The 19,568-nt window shown below is 40.5% G+C and overlaps 1 protein-coding gene across 2 annotated transcripts in view; it reads left to right on the top strand.

The window, feature by feature from the left end:
- The window catches only part of LOC123516630 (transcription initiation factor IIE subunit beta-like), a 73,131-nt gene that overhangs the window by 28,821 nt on the left and 24,742 nt on the right, over positions 1 to 19,568 (top strand). The window contains exons 1-4 of one of the 2 annotated variants that reach the window (XM_045276206.1): positions 346 to 524; positions 989 to 1,151; positions 5,786 to 5,983; positions 7,506 to 7,679. In XM_045276206.1, coding sequence (XP_045132141.1) covers positions 397 to 524; positions 989 to 1,151; positions 5,786 to 5,983; positions 7,506 to 7,679 — 663 coding nt within the window. In that variant the 5' untranslated portion in view covers positions 346 to 396. Of the gene's footprint in view, positions 1 to 345; positions 525 to 988; positions 1,152 to 5,785; positions 5,984 to 7,505; positions 7,680 to 19,568 lie in introns of those variants that run through there. The other variant, XM_045276205.1, reaches the window with a different exon arrangement.

Below are 19,568 nucleotides of genomic sequence, written 5' to 3' on the forward strand. Positions count from 1 at the left end.
ATCCGATCAACAATTTTTCCATTTCTTCCACTGCCGCAGGTTGCTTATTTTCACACCAATCGCCACATCAGCTCTTTTAATGAGCTGTCTTCTTCAGTATTGTGGCTACTGTAGACTTAGCCATACAGTACTCAGCTGCAAGATCAGTTATTCTTCCTTTTCTCTTGTATTTATAAATAATCTCCTTTTTCCTTTCGATGGTTGTCACCATATTCTTTCTTGTAGCTTATTTTCACCACTAACAAGCCTCTTTGGTACCATTGTAAGCTTCTAAATGCAAAAGAAGAAAAAAAAAAAAAAACTCCAGAGAGAAAGCGCAGGATAATGTTATTCTTATGACAGCAAAGGATCAACTGGCTGCGGTGGACCGGTGGGTTGTGTGGGGCGGCGGGAAGGATGAAAGCGCACGACAATGTTATTCTCATGACAGCGAAGGATCAACTTGCCGCGGTGGACCAGTGGGGCGGCGGGAAGGATGAGTCCTTTTTTGTTTACAGCCACATGGGCGGACGTTCGACTAATAGGTATTTTTTCGAGTATTAAGTCGAACTTTTGTGTTCGACTATTTAGACATTCAAGTATTGAGTCTCCACTGTACTTTATAATCTTGTGTTGTACTGGATCTCTGAAGAAGACTTGTTTTGTAGTTGAAACATTAGGCCAACCTGACCCAACCATCTTCAGAAGTCAAATCTGAACATTCTCAAATGCTTATTATTTAAATTGGGATACTCAGTGAACTTCATCCATTCCTCACTCTTGGTACAAATGTTGCTATTTTATACCCTGCTTTTGTTACATTCTCTGGATTCCCAGAGAGGAAGAATGAAGAGGCAAGATTATGCAAAGTTGGAATGGATGCCTTGGATGAGAAGAAAGCCCTGTATTAGATAGAGGAACAATGTTGGAATAATTTGAGAGAAAATAGGATTTCTCTAGTTCATATCATTTCTTGTCTCCTCAGAATTCTCTCTGGCTCACTTTACAGATACAAAACTGTGTCGGGAGGAAGCCAGTACAAGTTTGGAGTACTGGCGAGAATTGTGCGGCACATGAAAACTCGCCATCAAGATGGGGAGATGCATCCACTTTCCATTGATGAAATTCTTGATGAGACCAATCAACTTAATGCTGGTCCCAAGGTCAAACAGGTGAGACTCTGCCCTTATGTGCCCTCTCTTAGTCTTGTCTCTTCTCTTTTCTACTTTCTTATTGACCTTGCTTTTTTTTTCTCTATTATCTGCATCTTTTCCCTCAGGAGCAAAACTAATTACCATATTTTACGGCTTACAAGATGCACTTTTTTTCCTAAAAAATACCCTGAAAAATACTAGTGCGTCTTCCAAGACAAATGTTGTATTGTAAGGCAACACCCAGCCTCAAGTGAGCTTGGACACTTGACCGATAATGACCTGGATTTGTATGTTGAGTCATTACATTATGATGTTAGCATAAGTACTATTTAATTCAGCCTTTTATATGATGTAAACTCAGTACTTAGCTGTTACAAGTATTTCCAATACCATAATCCTTCCTGGAGCCTACTCAGCATGTGGAGAAAATGGGCTGCTCCTTCATCTCATAGCAACACACATACATACACACGAACGTGCACACATGCCAGGTGCCTTTATACCTTTATTAATAGAACATCCAAATGGCTTACTCATTCAAGCAAGAGTCAAAACTCCACTTGTGAATTATATTCACATTGATAAAGCATGTGAAGCACTATTGCAAAATAAAATAAATACGAACTGCAGCACTTACGCGTTAGGTTTTGGTGATTGGTGGATTCAGCTATTTTAATAACCTAAGTTATTCAGCCTCCCAAGTTTCCAAAACTTTGGAATTTCCAAATGACAAACCTCCGAAATTGAGGACTTTTACTGTATAAAAGGTTTGCTTACACTCTAACTAACCACCAACTAGTATGTAATTTGCGCGATTGGTTTGCTTATACGTGATTTGGCCCAACTGCATTTTCAAACTGAGTGCCAGACACAATTTCAAACTGCGCGCCAGAGAGTTTCGCAGCTGGCCGATAGGTGGGAGCTCCAGGACCGGATCCAAGAAGCAGGTTGTTTTCTATGTTGGTACAGACAACCTCCTGCTCACATACCAGCCTTCGTAAAATAGCATCCACAAAGATTCATTGCTGTTGGCGGGTATAGGTTGGTAGTCCGCCTAAAAGTGCTCATTGGCTTCCAGGAGCTGGATCCAAGAAACTTTAACAACATCAGAGCAACCTCCTGCCGTGAAATGGCATCCATGAATGCTTGGAGGAACAGTAACGAGCTTGCTATCAGGTTGCTCTCAGATTGCTGGGAACACCACCTCTCGAGGTGGTGTTACTATCTTATATATGCATTTATGTTCACAAAACAACATTTCTATTAGCTTTTTACAAACCTTGCCCCTAGAAAGGATTGTTTTGTAATGCATAAAGTGAAATCTTACATGGAATACCAAAAAATAAAACAGATGAGATCGGCCACAGACGAGGCGGAGACTTGCGGCGACTCGGCCGCTTCTTCTTCTTGTGACCCTTTTAGCTTGAGTGCTGCATTCACCACGATGTTTATGTTCCCACTCCTCTATTGCCTGCTATAATGGATATCATATCTTAGTATTCATATACGCTCATGCCATGAGGATAACCTCGACTCCGTGGCACTAAGTGATAGTGAATTACTAATGAAATAATTCACTGTAATTGTGGCCGAGTCACTGCAAGTCTCCGCCTCGTCTGTGGCCGATCTTATCTCTGCTTTATTTTTTGGTATTCCATATAAGATTTCACTTTATGCATTACAAAACAATCCTTTCTTGGGAGCAAGGTTTGTAAAAAGGTAATAGAAATGTTGTTTTGTGAACATAAATGCATATATAAGACAGTAACATCACCTCGAGAGGTATGTACGTAAAATACTGTACATGTATTGTTCATATACATATACAGTGTTCCCCTGCCACTTTGCAGTTCACGATATAAATGAAAAAAATATAACCATATCGGCAACCACGTTGCGGAAAAACATGCTGTTTCATGTTGATGTGTGAGAGAGAAGGTTTCCCAGCATGCCAAACAAAGAGATGAGTTGAGTCAGAGGCTTTGTACATACCCATAGGCACTCATACAAGGCGCATGATTGGTTCCCAGCGCAAGATCGACCAATGAAAGCACGAGTGGATTTATCCCATGAGCTGATTGGCTGTGTATCATCGCAGCCTCACGCAACATCTTCCCTTGTTGTATCTCGCCAGTCTCGTCCACGCTGTTGACTGTCTCACATACTGTATCTTAGTGTTGTGTTCACAATAACCTTTATGTTTAAGTAGTGATTCGTTAAGCCCTTACAATGCCGCCTAAGCGCTGTGCCCCTGTGAAAGCTTCCTCTAGTGAGCTCAAGAGGAAGAGGAAGATGATGACCATCAGTGAAAAAGTGAAACTTTTGGATATGATCAAAGAGGGCAGAAGAGGGTGAGTGTTACATATCGTATGAGAGAGAGAGGGAGAGAGAGAGAGAGAGAGAGAGAGAGAGAGAGAGAGAGAGTAAATGTATAATTACTGTATAAGGTTTTATTATTAAATAGATTTAAGTGAAATACTGTACGTATATGTAAAGTATAAATAATGTTTACATATTTTAAACATTCTGGTACCCACATACACATACACGAAAATTGCTACTTCGCAGTATTTCATTAGTAATTCACTATCACTCACTGCCACAGAGTCCAGGTTATCCTCATGGCATGAGTGTATATGAATACTAAGATATGATATCCATTATAGCAGGCAATAGAGGAGTGGAAACAAATTTAATATCGGGGTGAAAGACAACACGCCAAGCTAAAAAGGTCACAAGAAGAAGAAGAAGAAGCGGCCAAGTCGCCAGAGTCTCCGTTGTCTGTGGCAGATCTCGTTATCTCTGCTTTATTATTTGGTATTCCATGTAAGATTTCACTTTATGCATTACAAAACAATCCTTTCTTGGGGGCAAGGTTTGTAAAAAGCTAATAGAAATGTTGTTTTGTGAACATATATGCATATAGAAGACAGTAACACCACCTCCAGAGGTGGTGTTCCCAGCAACCTCGTCATCGTCCCTTCAAGCTTTCATGGAAGCCATTTCACGGCAGGAGGTTGCTCTGAGGTTGTTAAAGAATCATGGACCCAGCTCCAGGAGCGCTAGAGACAAGTGGGGAGCCAGACAATCACAGCGAAGCTGCCGCATTCGGTCCCTCACCCAGCAAATTCAAACCCAGAAAATTTGCTAAAACGGATGTGGTTGTATGTTATGCGGACTTTTTGGTCTAACTTTATATTGTACGTTAAACCGGAAATTCGTTAGACTAACGTTCGTTAAGCAGAGTATTACTGTATATATAAACTTGAGGTTTTGCTAAGATTGGAACAAATGACCAAATTTATAGGTATCAATAGTTGAATTTTTTAATACTCAAACAGCCATTTGGAACGAATTAAGTTCGAGTATTGAGTCTCCACTGTATTTGAAACATTTTTATTATCCCATATAGATGTATTTATATAGTAATTCTAAAATAGTCACATATAAGTATAGGGAGCCCATTTAAAGCCAAGCTTGTGGGGCATTGTGCATAGGGACAGTTTGCTGGTTGGTGGAACACCTGGTGGCCACGTGACAAAACTAAACCAGCTACACAACTTGATTTTTTTGACATCGCGTTATTCTAAACAATCCACGTAATTTGAAAAAAAAGACTAAATTTTTCACCTCTTGTTATTTTGAAATGGCATAATCTGAACATGAGTAAATCAAGAAATGCCTGTACAGAGATTTTACTGTGGATATATTTTGATTCATCTTATTAACCCCTTCCTTACCGTAGCCACTCCCCGATATAAACAAAGCGTTCCCCTCCTATACCGCAGCCCCCTGCCCGTGTGCGCACGTGCCTCACGGCCAGATCTACACATTATATTTCTTTCTAACTCAGTGTTATGTACTTTTTTCTAAACATATTTTTGTCATTTTATTAATAAAAGAAAACGTAAACAATCATAAATTGTGCACTAATCATAAATTCAGCACCACACACTCTGCACCTGGTGAGGGTGGCCCTGAGGCAGTCATAACTAGGCTGCTCCCCCTCACTTGCCGAGAGGGTTTCAACACTGCTGTCACTATCACTCACTCCTATTTCTTTTTCAGGATCATAGTCTGAATCATATTCATCTGGAGAGTCTTCTAGTATATCCTCACTATCTGTCTCATAATTATGATAATCCTCATCGCTGCTACACGAAGCAGACGCCATTATCTCTAACTAGAGGCAATAGAACAGTTTCACCACGGCCGATACTAGAGAACTGATGTTCTTGGGGGGACTGTGGGAATAATATATGTCAAAGAATAGTGATTGGCTCTATAGTTTATGCATGAAAAATTAACTCCGATATTGATTGGCTAGTGGGGGGGATGGTTTTGTTACGCTGGGGTGGCTAAAAATAACGCCTCCAGTGTTTGTTTGTTTATAGTGAACCACGTAGAGTATGAAAAAGGCAAAATCCGCACTCAGGCCACGGTTATACACGGAAATGTATTGGTGTGGTACGCACACACGGCAGCATCTTCGGTACCACGAGGTCGCTTTTGCGCGTGGTACGCACGTACCACAAAACAGTCTTGCGGTAAGGAAGGGGTTAAAGGTTAGAATTAAGATAGCCATTTTTAACCATACAATATATAGTGAACAACGGGCTATTTCGTTTTTGTGATGTCTACCATTTCCACAGTGGTTGGTGACGGAGGCTTTGCCCAACAATCCCAAAGTGCAGGAAGTGGAGGGCAAGTACTTGTTTAAACCACCACTTCCTGTGAGGGACCGTAAGTCACTGCTCAAACTTCTTCGTCAACACGACATGAAGGGACATGGTGGTGTGCTGCTTGATGACATTCAGGAGTCTTTGCCTCATTGTGATAAGGTTATGAAGGTGAGGTTTTAGCATTATATGAACCTTTAAGTATTTTTTTCACATTAATGTGACTTTCCATCCACCAAGAAATAAGCAATTTGGGAACAAAAGAAAAGGCAGGTAATTTGCAGTCTTAACATGAGAAGACAGAAATATTAAAAAATGTTATGACTTGTTCTAACTATTGGATACATTAAGAGAGGTTTAGAAATGTAAGAATTCAAAATCTTCACAATCTTATGATTCAGTGTCAAGCCATCTTTTGACAAATATTCTCATGTGTTACATATAAAAGCAGTAAGTGCAGAAATAATAAGTTTATTGAAAGTGGTTTTGATTAATATTTTGAAACTGTAGGCTTCATTTACTGGCAAGTCATGTGTTACGTGGTGACATCATGAGCATTCCTTGCAGTTTGACGGGAACAAGCCTAGGCTCACTTCTTGTCTTGTCTGTTATCAACATGCATTCCTCTGCAGTTTCATTGACATCTCTTTTGTTATTGTTCAGAAATAACTAGTAAATGCATACTAGAGAAATTTTATTTTTAGTTCTCATAAATTTTCAATGTGGTCAGTCATGTGTGGATTGCAGCCTGGTATATTGATAAATTGATAGATTTTTTTTTATTTATTTATTCATTTATTCATTTCTTTGTTTATTTATTTATTTATTTATTTATTATTTTCTTTATTTGTATTTTCGTACAAATAATATGTCATTTTCTAATTTTGTGTATATAGACAGTAAGTTAAAAGGTAATGAGAGGGTCTTTTAACTTTCCTGCTTCTTTTTACATAAACAGTAAAGATTTAAAGAATAGGTTTCTCTAGCAAGTGATTTTCTTTCTAACCAGTAGAACATGTCTTTTATTTTCTGACTGACTCAATGGTAATAGTACAGGTAGCTTGTCAGAGTCAGAAAGATCAGCAAAGTTTAAATTGTATGTGACCAAAATTAATAAGATATGAGACATGTAGCAGATCATCTATTTTTGCTCATCAAACATTGAAAAGGAAAACAGTACATTTTTTTACAGACATTTTCTACTTAGTTCAGTGGTTACAGATGGTGGATATTTAGAAATGAAAAAATGGTTGATCTGCAAATTACATTCAAGGTTAATCAGCAGAGCCAGGTGATCCATTTCTTTAGTCTGCTACTCTGCTTGTTGTGGACTCTTTAAATGGTAATGGGGTAGTGGTATCAGTTTCTATAGGCAAAAATGTAGCAAGGGAGGGGATAGCCTAGGGACTCGAAAAATTCAAAATTGCTACTGGTGTGATTTAAAAAAAGTTTTACTTATATATCTAACAAATAAACTGTTGATTTTGGGTGTAATATACAGATATTAAGTAGTAGTTTGAAAAATTTGGTAGCAGTACCCACTTCTATAGATGAGATTTATGTTGAATAGCGTATATTTGTTTTATTATTATTATTTGTTTTTAACAGGACTTTTTCCTGTATTTCTTATGTGAACCACTCCTAATTTTTATTGCGCAAAATATATTTAAAACCTTTTCTCCCAATGTGACAGCAACTAGACAAGGAAATCTTGCGTGTTGTGCGGCAGACAGACAAAAAACAGATCATTTTCTATCATGACAAGGGCATCAATTTCCCAGTGGAGAAGGAGTTCCAGCAGCTTTGGCGTAACACTTCTGTTGATGGCCTTCAAGATGACAACATAGAAGAATATCTTAACAAACAGGCAAGTCATCTTTCTTTACTCAACCACTGTCTTACCCTTATCTCCCAGTGACTCACCTCTCAGGATAGATTCAAGATTTATGTTTGGTATTTTCAAATTATTTACTCTTGGCATTTTAAGCTGAAATAGAAAAATCTTATTTGTGTTAATCATAAAAGAGGCAGAGGTACACTATATGCATATATATGATCTTGCCAAAGACCACCAACTATGCACTTGGCTACACTTGTGTGTGACAAATAGTGTGACCCCACAGTGCAAATGACTGTTACTAGAAAACTATTGTATTCTCATCTGTAATGTTTGCTTTCTCATAATGCAGACTTTATGATATGTATTATTGGTTAATGTAATTGATTTTTCTACATAGAAGTTAAAATTGGCCCCACTTTCACAAATATTATACATATAAGGCTTAAACTAAGAAAATGTCAACAGAATGCATGTCTGCTGTTTCCTGGAAGACATATTAGTCACTTTTGATAGATTTTGTATTTTATAGTTCAGTATTCTTCAAACTTTTTTTTCATCACAACTCATCTGAATTTATATATTTCCTTTGTGACCCAGTATGTCTATTCTATTCTACCTTTACACCTCTAATATGGAAATTGATTCACACACACACACACACACAGCAGTAAATAGGCACGGGATGTAACTTAAGGGGTTGTGGCCTCGCTTTCCCGGTGTGTGTTGTGTGTTGATGTGGTCTCGGTCCTACCTGAAGATCGGTCTATGAACTCTGAGCTCGCTCCATAATAGGGAAGACTGGCTGGGTGACCAGGAGGTGACCGAGGTGAATTACACACACACACACACACACACACACACACACACACACACACACACACACACACACACACACACACACACACACACACACTATGTGTAGACATTGTGATGACCAGACGCATCTGAGCAGCTCACAGGGAAAAGCTACAACAGGAGCTGGAGACTGGCCTAGACGTATATACAGGGGGGAGGGGGCCATAGGTTTTCCTGTCTCCATATTAAATAAGTTTTGGATTGTATATATGGAAAGAAGGAAGAGAGAGAGATGGAACAGAGTAGTGCTGCCAGACATTTGACGGAAACAAAACATAAGCCATCGTGTGAAAACCAACGGTACATTGAAACTCTTGTTGGTCTAAGGAAACTAACAGATGATATTATGGACAAGGATTTTTCTGGATTCAGGGACGAACGAGGTAATATGAGAAGGTTAATCAACATAGAAAGGGAATTAAGGTATTTGAAGGAAGTTATGTCGAGTCTAATGAACAAACAGAACCGACTGACAATGGAAAACACAGAGCTGAAGTTGAGATTGGTAGAATGTGAAAAGATCAGTGCAATCAACCAGGGATTAAAAGAAGAGATACAAGAAATAAAGAAACAAAATGACATACTAAAAGCCATATGCCAAAACTATGAAAGCTCCTTAAGGAGCTTACAGGTTAAAGTGCAGGATGGGATTGTGGACAGGGTAGAAGGTGCATTGGGTGAAAACAAGCTGAAGGAACTATGAAATGAATGGAAGTAGGAACAGGAAGAGGAAAAAGTTAAATTTTCAGAGGTTGTAAAGAGACAAATTCAGAAAAACATGAAAGTCGCTGTAATTGAAGTAATTAAAGAGAAAGAAGACCTAGTGCGGGATACAGTGGATGAGAAAAAAAAGCTTCATGATTTTTGGTTGAAGGAAAAGAAAAATCCAAATAGATTCACGAGAGAACGTGAAGAGAGACCAGGAGGTGGAGGAAGTGATCAGGCTAGGAAGATGCAGTGAATGGGGTAGGAGACCAATGAAAGTGAGAATGAGATCCCAAGTGGCAGTAGAGGAAATTATGGCTAGGAAAGGGAGGCTGGCCAATGATACTGAACACAAGGATATATGGATAAAAAGAGATATGAATCTAGAGGAGAGGGAAAAGGAGAAAGTGCTAAGAAGTGAGGCTAAGGAAAAAACGAGAAAAGGACAGAGATAGAGAAGAAGAATTTTTACTGGAGGGTTCTGGATATGAGACTAAAGAAGTGATACATACGGAAGAAAGAGGAGGTCGTGGAAGAGGCAAGAATTTAAGAGTGACTTATTCTAATATAGATGGGTTGTTATCAAGCATGTTGGAGGTTAGGGATTATTGGAAAGAGAAAAACTGAGAGAGCAGATCCATGTTAACTTTAAAGAGGAGGGTTGTAATAACTGGAGGAGAGACAGGAAGGATAAACGGGGTAGGAGGAATGCTAATAATGGTTCATGATAATATATGTTCGGAGGATGTGCAATATGTAGAGGACGAAGTGGAAGTAATGGGAGTAACAATCAAAACAGGAATTGAAGAGGAAAATTATAGTTACATATGGGCCCTCTAAAACTAATACATGGGGAACTGAAGAACATAAAGGTATGCAAAAGAGAGGTGATTAAGTGCCTAGATAACATGATCAGAAGAGATAGAAGAATACTTTTAGTTGGAGACTTAAACTGCAAAAAAGTGAACTGGAGAGAGATGGAAGTAATGGATAATGCAGGGCAGTGGAGTGAGGAAGTGTTACAGTTGACTATGGTTAATGCAATGAATCAGTGTGTGGAGGAATCAACAAGGTACAGGGGGAAAGAAGAACCAACATTGCTTGACCTTGTATTCACAAAGAAACCAGAGCCACCTCCAATCATACAGTACCTTAGTCCAATGGGAAAAAGTGATCATGTGACATTAAAGATGCAAATTCAGGAGGAAGATGGGATAAGTTACAGAGATGACTACAAAGGAGAGAGATTAAATTATGCAAGAGCAGATTTTGAAAAATTAAGGATCTATTTTGCTGATATTGAAAAGAGAAATATTATGTACAGAAAGACAGTACAAGGAAAATATGATATATTCCTACAGAAATATAATGGAGGAGTAAAAAAATTTGTACCTGTTTATAGAGTTAAGAAAAAAATACATGCATACAAACTAAAAAGGCAAAAGATAAGGTGTGAAAAGGATAGATGACTAGACGGTAGTACAAGGATGCCAGAAATCAATATATTAGAGTAAGTAGAGAGGAAGAAAGAAACTTTGAGAAAGATGTGGTGAATAAAAGCAAAGATGAACCGAAACCCTTCTACAAGTTTATAAATGGCAAAACAAAGAATAAGGAAACAATTAAAAAAATAATTAAAGAAGGGAAGACATACCAAACAGACAAGGAAATGTGTGAGATAATGAATGAGAGCTCCAAAACAGTGTTCACTGCAGAAGAAAATTTCACAGAACCTAGTAGGACATTGCATTACCAAGGATTACAGGAGATCGCAATGCAGAAAGAGGATATTGGAAGATTATTGGATAAGTTGGATGTCAGAAAAGCAATGGGGCCAGATGGTGTATTAGGCTGGGTGTTAAAAGAATGTAAAGAGCAACTTCTGGATCCAATTTGGGAAATTATTACAAATTCAATAAATTATGAGAAAGTTCCACTAGAATGGAAGAGAGCTAACATAATTCCAATATTTAAAGGAGGAAAGGCAACTGAACCATTAACTACAGACGTACAAGTGTCTTGGGGAAATTGTGTGAAATAATTATCAAAGTAAAATGGGTTAAATTTCTAGAAGAGGAGCAAGTCTTATTGAACAGACAATTTGGGTTCAGGATAGGGAGGTCATGTGTATCAAACTTATTAAGCTTCTACTTGAGTTATTGCAGGACTTGAAAACAGAGATGGATGGGTGGACACAGTATACCTGAATATTAAAAAGTCTTTTGGTAAAGTCCCTCATGGAAGACTACTTTGGAAACTAGAGAGCATAGGAGGACTGCGAGGAACTTTGCTAGAATGAACAAGAGATTATTTGAAGGATAGGGAAATGAGAACTGTGATCTGAGATACATACTCATCTTGGGATAAAGTAACCAGCAAAGTGCCACAAGGGTCAGTCTTAGCCCCCTTGTGTTTCAGATTTATGTAAACGACATTCACATTGGGGGTAAATAGTTATATAAATTTATTTGCTGATGATGCAAAACTGCTAAGAGTTATCAAAACCAGAGAGGAGTGGCTGCTATTGCAGGAAGATATAAACAAGATCTACGAGTGGAATAGGAAGTGGAAATTGGAGTTTAATGCCAAGAAATGTCACATAATGGAACTAGGAAAGAGTAAGAGAAGACCAGTATGGAACTGTTTGATGGGAGAGGAACAAATAATGAAGACTAAAGAGGAAAAAGATCTGGGAGTGATCATACAGGAAAATCTGAGCCCCAAAAACACACAAGCAAGATATTTGGACTATCATATAAAATATTGACTAATATAAAAGTGGGATTTCAATACATGGACAAAGATATGATGAAAAAAAATCATCCAAGGCTGGAATATGCAACAATGGTGTGGTCTCCGAGGTCTGAAAAGGATACAAGAAAATTGGAAAGGATACAGGAGATTGCTACAGAGATGTTGCCAGAATTAAAGGACCTAACATATGAAGAATGACTGAAGGAAATGGGACTGCCAACCTTACAAGATAGAAGAGAATGTGGGGACCTAATAACAATGTACAAGATAGTCAATGGCATTGAAAAGATAGGTAAAGAAGACCTGGTGCTGTTGACAGAAGAAGATGGAAGGACAAGAGGACATGAAAAGATCAGGATGAGGCAGTGTGTGAAGGATATTGGAAAATATATTTTTCCACACAATAGTGGAAAAGTGGAATGCATTGGACAATGAATTTGTTACAGCACATAATGTACATAACTTAAGAAAAATTTGATAAATTAAGATATGGAGACAGGACACTATGAGCCTTGCTCGAACCCTATATAATACAGGCAACCCCCGCTTAACCCTTAAAGTACGGGGGGTTGATTTACTTTGCGTATGTTACAACAGGGAAAAATCACACCTGTCAAAAATGCTAAAAATATTTTTTCCTTATAAAAACATATTTGTGTTATTCTGAGTACAACGATGTAGTTTTTAACATGTTATGACCTCTGAGAGCAAAGTTATTGCATATAAAAAATTCATGGCAGAAGCTGCCGCTAAGAAATACACCCCAAGCTCCGATAACACCTGTTACGTTCACCGGTTTAAATGGGTAAGATTGGCATCGGGGAGCCGGTGAACAATAACAATAAAAAAAAAAAACAGTGCAGGTTCAACTGGTGAGGATATGCAAAGGGGGCACTTAAAAAGCTATTTAACCCTTAACTTCCGGCGGTCGTATATAAACGTTTGCGTCAGAACGTCCGGTGACGGATTCGTCAGTAATCAAGATTTTTCCGCGTAATTTTAAGTCTCTGGCGCTCTCTTGAGGCGGATGGTGAGTAGAAGTATCTGGCATCTTTTACCACACAAGTGTTTCCACAAGAGCTCCTAATTTTAGAGGTAACTGAACTGTTTTCCGTTTATGGGCGACACTTGGCAACTCGGTGGCGCTGGGTAGAAAGGTCAGTGATAACAGCGAAGGATCGGGTCAGATTGTAAATCACCATGGAGCAAGGCAGAACCCTTTACTTAGCAGTGGTTCTGAGCTAGAAGAAAGTGACAGTGAATATATAGAAGAAGAAACTGGGAAAGTGAAGAGACTAGTAGTGAGGACACGGATGTAGAGCATCATTCACCTGCTTTCTCAGGAGAACAGACAGAGAGACAGAGACTCTTACACAGTATAAGTGACAGTGAAGGCAATAATGATGAAGAACAGACTCCAGATAATGTGTCAAGGACACAGAGTGTTTCTAGGAGACGCAGGCATGCGCGTGCTCCTCGCGTTCTGGGGAGACGATCAAGGGGGCGTGGCAGAGGTGGCGCGAGACCCCGACCTGTCTTTCAATGGAGGGAATTCAATGATGATTTTTCCCAGTTATGCCTGATTTATCTGTGTCTCCTGGCATAACAGCTGAATTCCCTCCTGTGCAACACAATTGTGACTATTTCATGGCGTTTCTCAGTGATGCTTTCTTGGACCATATAGTGAGTGAGAGCAACACTTTTCATGATGAAGAAACAGCAGATGATGATGATGTGCCCCATAGCTCTCACGAGAAAGAGTGGAAAAACATCACAAGAAATGAACTCCTGGCGTTCATAGCCGTCACGCTTCTTATGAGTCATTCGAGAAAAGCTTTGAGGTAACTCATCTGAGTCACACACGGGCCTACACACATCAACACTTGTCAGAGAGAGAGAGAGAGAGAGAGAGAGACACACACACACACACACACACACACACACACACACACACACACACACACACACACACACACACACACAGAAATCAGTGTATCAGAAATCACACACACATGACACACACACACACACACACACACACACACACACACACACACACACACACACACACACACACACGTGTCTCAGAAATCAGTGATAATATGTCCTTCCTTCCTCCCTCTCTCTCTCTCTCTCTCTCTCTCTCTCTCTCTCTCTCTCTCTCTCTCTCTCTCACACACACAGAGAGAGAGAGAGAGAGAGAGAGAGAGAGAGAGAGAGTCGCTCTCGGGCTGTTTCCTCTTGACTGGTCACACCGTTCGGAGGAGGAAACTTTGATAAGGCAATAACTAAACTCTCAGACGTCATATCGAGCTGGAAAGTACATCATTGTATTCAGAATAACACAGAGAAAATAATTATCAGTATTCAAACTGTGTTCTGACAATTTTAGGTGTACCATTTTTCCCGTCATTAGACAGGAAAAATATTTTAATCCCGGAAGTTAAGGGTTAATAACAATAACAATGAAACTGACATACACATAGATGTAACATTAAACACATGAAACTGACATACACACACACACATATATATATATATATATATATATATATATATATATATATATATATATATATATATATATATATATATATATATATATATATATATATATATATATATATATATATATATATATATATATATATCACAGAAATAAATACAACAATAAAGAACCCAACTTAATACCTAACAATAATACTAATCCTATATGGAGGCAATGTGGAAAAAACGGGACGAGGAGAAGTGATGCTTATGAGGTGTCGCAGTGGTGAAGTGCTGGGTGAGGTGGATCCCACGGTAGTCCAAGAGGCGTTGTGTTCACTGGTTAAGGCCTTGACCTCGACTGACTTCCAGAAATCAGGGAGCTTGCTTAACACTTCTGTTTGAGTCGAATGGGGCCACGTGAATCCAACTTTGGGACAGAAGCAGGGCTTCATGAGACGGTGACGTGGAAGGGGAGGTGGAGAGGTGGCGAACGAGGTAGCAAGCGGAGGAGGTGATGGTAGTGGAGTATGTTATGGGCGAGCTGTAACATTTCCTCCCCCTTAAGACCTCTGTAATAGGCTCATGAAGGAGATGAGACGGGAGATCTTGATAAGGCGTCGGCGATGATGTTGTCCACCCCCTTGATATGGTGGACTTCCAAGTTGAAGGGTTGAGTTAACAAGGCCCACCTAAGAATGCATTGTTTTCGGTTCTTCATGGCGTGAAGGAAGGCCAGAGGGTTGTGATCGGTGAAGACCTTCGTAGTTTGAGGACCAGGATGAAGGTAGCACTCAAAACGTTGGAGCGCCAGGACGAGTGCCAGAGCCTCCTTCTCGATGGTGGAGTAGTTGAGTTGGTGTTTCTTCAGCTTGGCGGAGTGATAGGCGATGGGATGGAGGATGCCGCTTGTGGGGTCTGCTTGTAGGAGGACAGCACCCACTCCAACTCCACTCGTCCACTTGTAGATGGAAGGGGCGGGAGTGATCTGGCGTCCAGACCACTGGCTCCGAGGAGAGGAACGCCTTGAGATGTTGGAAGGCTTGGTCACAGGTCGGGGTCCAGTGGAAGGGGACGGAAGTGCTGATAAGGTCCGTCAGCGGGGCGGCCAGGGTGGAAAAGTTCCTACAGAATCGTCTGTAGAAACCAGCCATCCCCAAGAACCTCATGAGAGCTTTCCTGGTGGTAGGGACAGGAAGCCAAGGATGGCCTCCACGTTGGCTCTCTTGGGCGAACCTTGCCGTTCCCCACCACATGTCCCAGGTAGACCACCGTAGACTTCCCGAAGGTGGACTTGGCCAGGTTGATTGTAAGACCGGCTTCCTGCAACCGACCCATCAGCCTCCGGAGACGGGTCAGATGTGTCACCCAGTCGTCCGAAGTCACCACCAGGTCGTCCAGATAGGCAGATGTTCCCTCCAAGTCCTGGGTGATGTAATTTATAGCCCTCTGGAAGGTGGCGGGAGCATTAGACAAGCTGAAGGGCATCACTGTGTATTGGTATAGCCCGAAGGGGGTGATGAAGGCGGATATTATTCGGGCCTCGTCCGAGAGGGGAATCTGGTAGTAACCTTTAAGTAAATCTATGGTGGTTACAAATTTGGCTACTCCTATGCTATCTATAAGGTCCTCTATCAAGGGCAATGGGTAGGAGTCTGGCACCGTCACTTTATTTAATTTCCTGTAGTCGGTGCAAAATCGACTACTACCATCTGGCTTAGATGTTAACAGGCAGGGAGAAGCCCAGGGGGATATACTAGGTTCTGCAAGGTGATGACAGAGCAGATAGTCTACCTTTTTTTTCATCAAGACTCTTTTAATGGGTGAAATGCGATAGGCTTGATGTCATTAGATATTAATGTTATATCATGTTGGATAGTCGTACAAAGTCCTGGAAGGTCACCTGTGATTTCTGAAAAGTCTAGCAATAACTTTTTTAGATCAGACTGTTGTGAAAGTGTTAAGGGAAAAAAACCTCATCAAGGTTGGACATGATTTGGCTGTTTGAGGGGCGTCCTTTAGGTGACGAGAAGAGGAATTCGATGTCGGACTCTTCCTCGGGGGGCACAGGACCAGACTCCTTCCCTACCAGACATACAGGTACAGTGCAAGACAAGTCGATCTCTGGTTCTCTGGAGTGGTAAGGTTTCATTAGGTTAATATGAACTAGTTGGGAATCCTTACGATGGTTAGGAGTGTGGACCACATAGTTTAATGGACTTAGTTTTGAGCCACAACATAAGGTCCCATGAACTTACTGTGAAGAGCATTGCCTGGAGTGGGGAGAAAAAGTAAAACCTTGTCTCCTGGTTTGAAACTTCTCATGACAGATTTGGGAAGAGAATTTTGTTGCATTTTAGTTTGAGATTTGAGGAAGTTTGATTTAGCAAAAGATCTGACTTCACTGATTTTATTCTTAAGGTTACTGATGTAGTCAGACACACTGGGGCTTGAAGGAGTATTTTGAGTAAACCATTGATCCTTTAATATTTTGAGAGGCCCCCTGATCTGTCTACCATAGAGTAATTCAAAAGGGGAGTAACCTAAAGAATCTTGAGGAGATTCTCTTAAAGCGAAGAGAAGGAAAGAGATACTTTCATCCCAGTCTCCTTGATGCTCCAAGCAATACTTCTTCATCATGGATTTCAATGTTTGATGAAACCGCTCCAGACAGCCTTGGGATTGGGGGTGGTAAGCTGAGGAGGTTACATGGTCGATGTTTAGCTCATTCACTATCTGTTGGAAAAAATTGCTAGTGAAATTGCTACCCTTGTCAGACTGAATTTGTTTTGGAATTCCTACCGAGGTGAAAAAATGTATTAGATGTTTTACAATGGTCTTTGATGTGATGTTCTTAGAGGGAATGGTAGTGGGATCCATGAGGGTTAACAAATACTGATTCCCTCGTTTGGTTTTGGGTAAGGGCCCTACGCAGTCCAGAACGATCTTTTCGAAGGGGTCCGTCTGAACTGGAATAGGCGTCAGAGGAGCTGGCACAAGGCGTTCGTTAGGCTTACCCACAATTTGACATATATGACATGTTTTTACATAGTGTGACACATCTTTTTTCATTCCTGGCCAAAAAAAATGTTGAAGAGCCTTCTTGTAGGTTTTTTGGATGCCTAGATGACCTGACAATCCATCATGAGCTAGTTCTATAATGGCTGGTCTTACAGACAAGGGGATGACAACTTGATGTGTTTCTGACCAGGTGTCTAGTTGTTTCAGTTCAGGAGGTCTGTAGGCACGCATCAGGACTCCTTCCTGATAATAAAAACAAGGCAATTTAGACATATCCTTTGTCTCACTGGCAACATGTCTGATCTTAGCCAAAGTGAGATCCTGTTCCTGAGCATTAATCAAATTCTCCTTTGAAATGATGTTATTGTACAAGTTGTCAGTAGAGGCAATCATTGGTGGAGGAGGTGATGAAAGGGCAGGGGACTTGGACTGAGACCTGGTGACTGCACACACTGGGAAGAAGTGAGGGGATGTTTCGTCCAGGGTCTTAGTGGGACTTTCTGTTAAGGGAGAATCAAGAACAATTAAGTTTGGAACAGCCAAGTTACCCGCAAGATCATTACCCAGTACAAGATGTACCCCGGTACTGGCAGTTCACCAGGTTTAATGGCTACCAACCTCTCCTGAAATGAAAGGGCACTGTAAGCTAATTTTAGCCAAGGGATAGGAGAGCTGTGATTCGAGACCTGTAAGGATCACCTTCTCCCCAGTGAAAGCCTGTTTGATGTTAGGGATGACATCTTCCTTAAGATGGATTGGGCAGCACCTGTATCACGCAGAACCTTGACATTTATTGCCTTGTCTTTACCATCAGTCAGGGACACTTTACCTTGATACGTGTACCAGTCATAAAGTTCTAGAGGAGAGTTGACAGGGTTAGCTAGAGCCACTGGTTTCTTGTTCTCAAAGGTGTTAGGTTTAGGGGCCACAAAAGAAGGTTGACGTTGAGAGGCCTTGCAATTTGGGTATCTACATTTTTGGATCGTGTGACCTGGTTTCTTAAAGTATGTACACCAGGGGGAATTATATGCATTTGGCGAGAATCCGATCGGCTTACCACCCGCACCCCCAAAACCTTCCCCAAAGGAGGACCTAACATTAGATAGTGAACCACGACCTCTACTACCCAGGGATCCCATCAACAAAGCAAAGGCATCAGCCACTTTAGCGGCAGACATAAGATCACTCTCCCCGTTCTTCCACATGCCTCAGAATATTAAAGGGTAACTTGTTCTTCCATTCTTCCAGGACCATTAGATTGAGCAACTCCGAAAAGGTGGTAATGTTAAGGGCGGCTAACCATTTCTTAAATTGTCTTAGTTTCTCACTAGCAAATTCAACATAGGTGTGAGAGTCTGGTTTCACATACTTTCGGAACTGTTGTTTGTATCCATTGTAAGTGATAGAGTAGGTGTCTAGAATGTTACCTTTGATCTCTTCATGCTCTACCTCATCACTAAGGCCGTTGTATACCCTATAAGCTTTTCCTACTAGCTTAGGGACAAGGAGAGTCACCCACTGGTCCTGGGGCCATTTATTCCTATTAGCAATGCTCTCAAAAGCGCGAAATGACCCGTCAACATCAGATTCATCAAAAGGGGGAACTAGCGGAGCAGCTGTAGCAGGATTAAAGCTTGCTAACTTTTTCTTTATATCTATTTCTTCCCCTCTAAACTTAGCGTCATTTCGTAGGGTTAACTCCTGAATTTCTAACTCTTTCTCCTGCCTTTTAAGTTGTAACTGAAATTCTCTCTCTTCCTTTTCTGCCTGTAGTTGCATTTGTCTTTCCTGTAATTCTCTCTCTTCTTTTTCTGCCTGTAGTTGCATTTGTTTTCATGCATCCGGTATTCTAGTCTAAGCTTCTCAATTTCCCACTGACTTATCCTACTCTTATCCTGTTCTTCCTGGGGACTGTGTATTATAGTCCTCGTAGAGGCTGACATGGGAGTTAACTCTTCTATGGCATTTCCTAGCAACTGACCTTCTTGCACTAGATGTTCAACAACTACATTCTTAACGACCTCTTTAGTCATCTGAGACGTGATGGGAACATCAAAATGTTTAGCGATGGCTTTCCATTGGTCCTTTTTATAT

Source organism: Portunus trituberculatus, chromosome 41, assembly GCF_017591435.1.
Source record: "Portunus trituberculatus isolate SZX2019 chromosome 41, ASM1759143v1, whole genome shotgun sequence".
Classification (NCBI taxonomy): Eukaryota; Metazoa; Arthropoda; class Malacostraca; order Decapoda; family Portunidae; genus Portunus; species Portunus trituberculatus.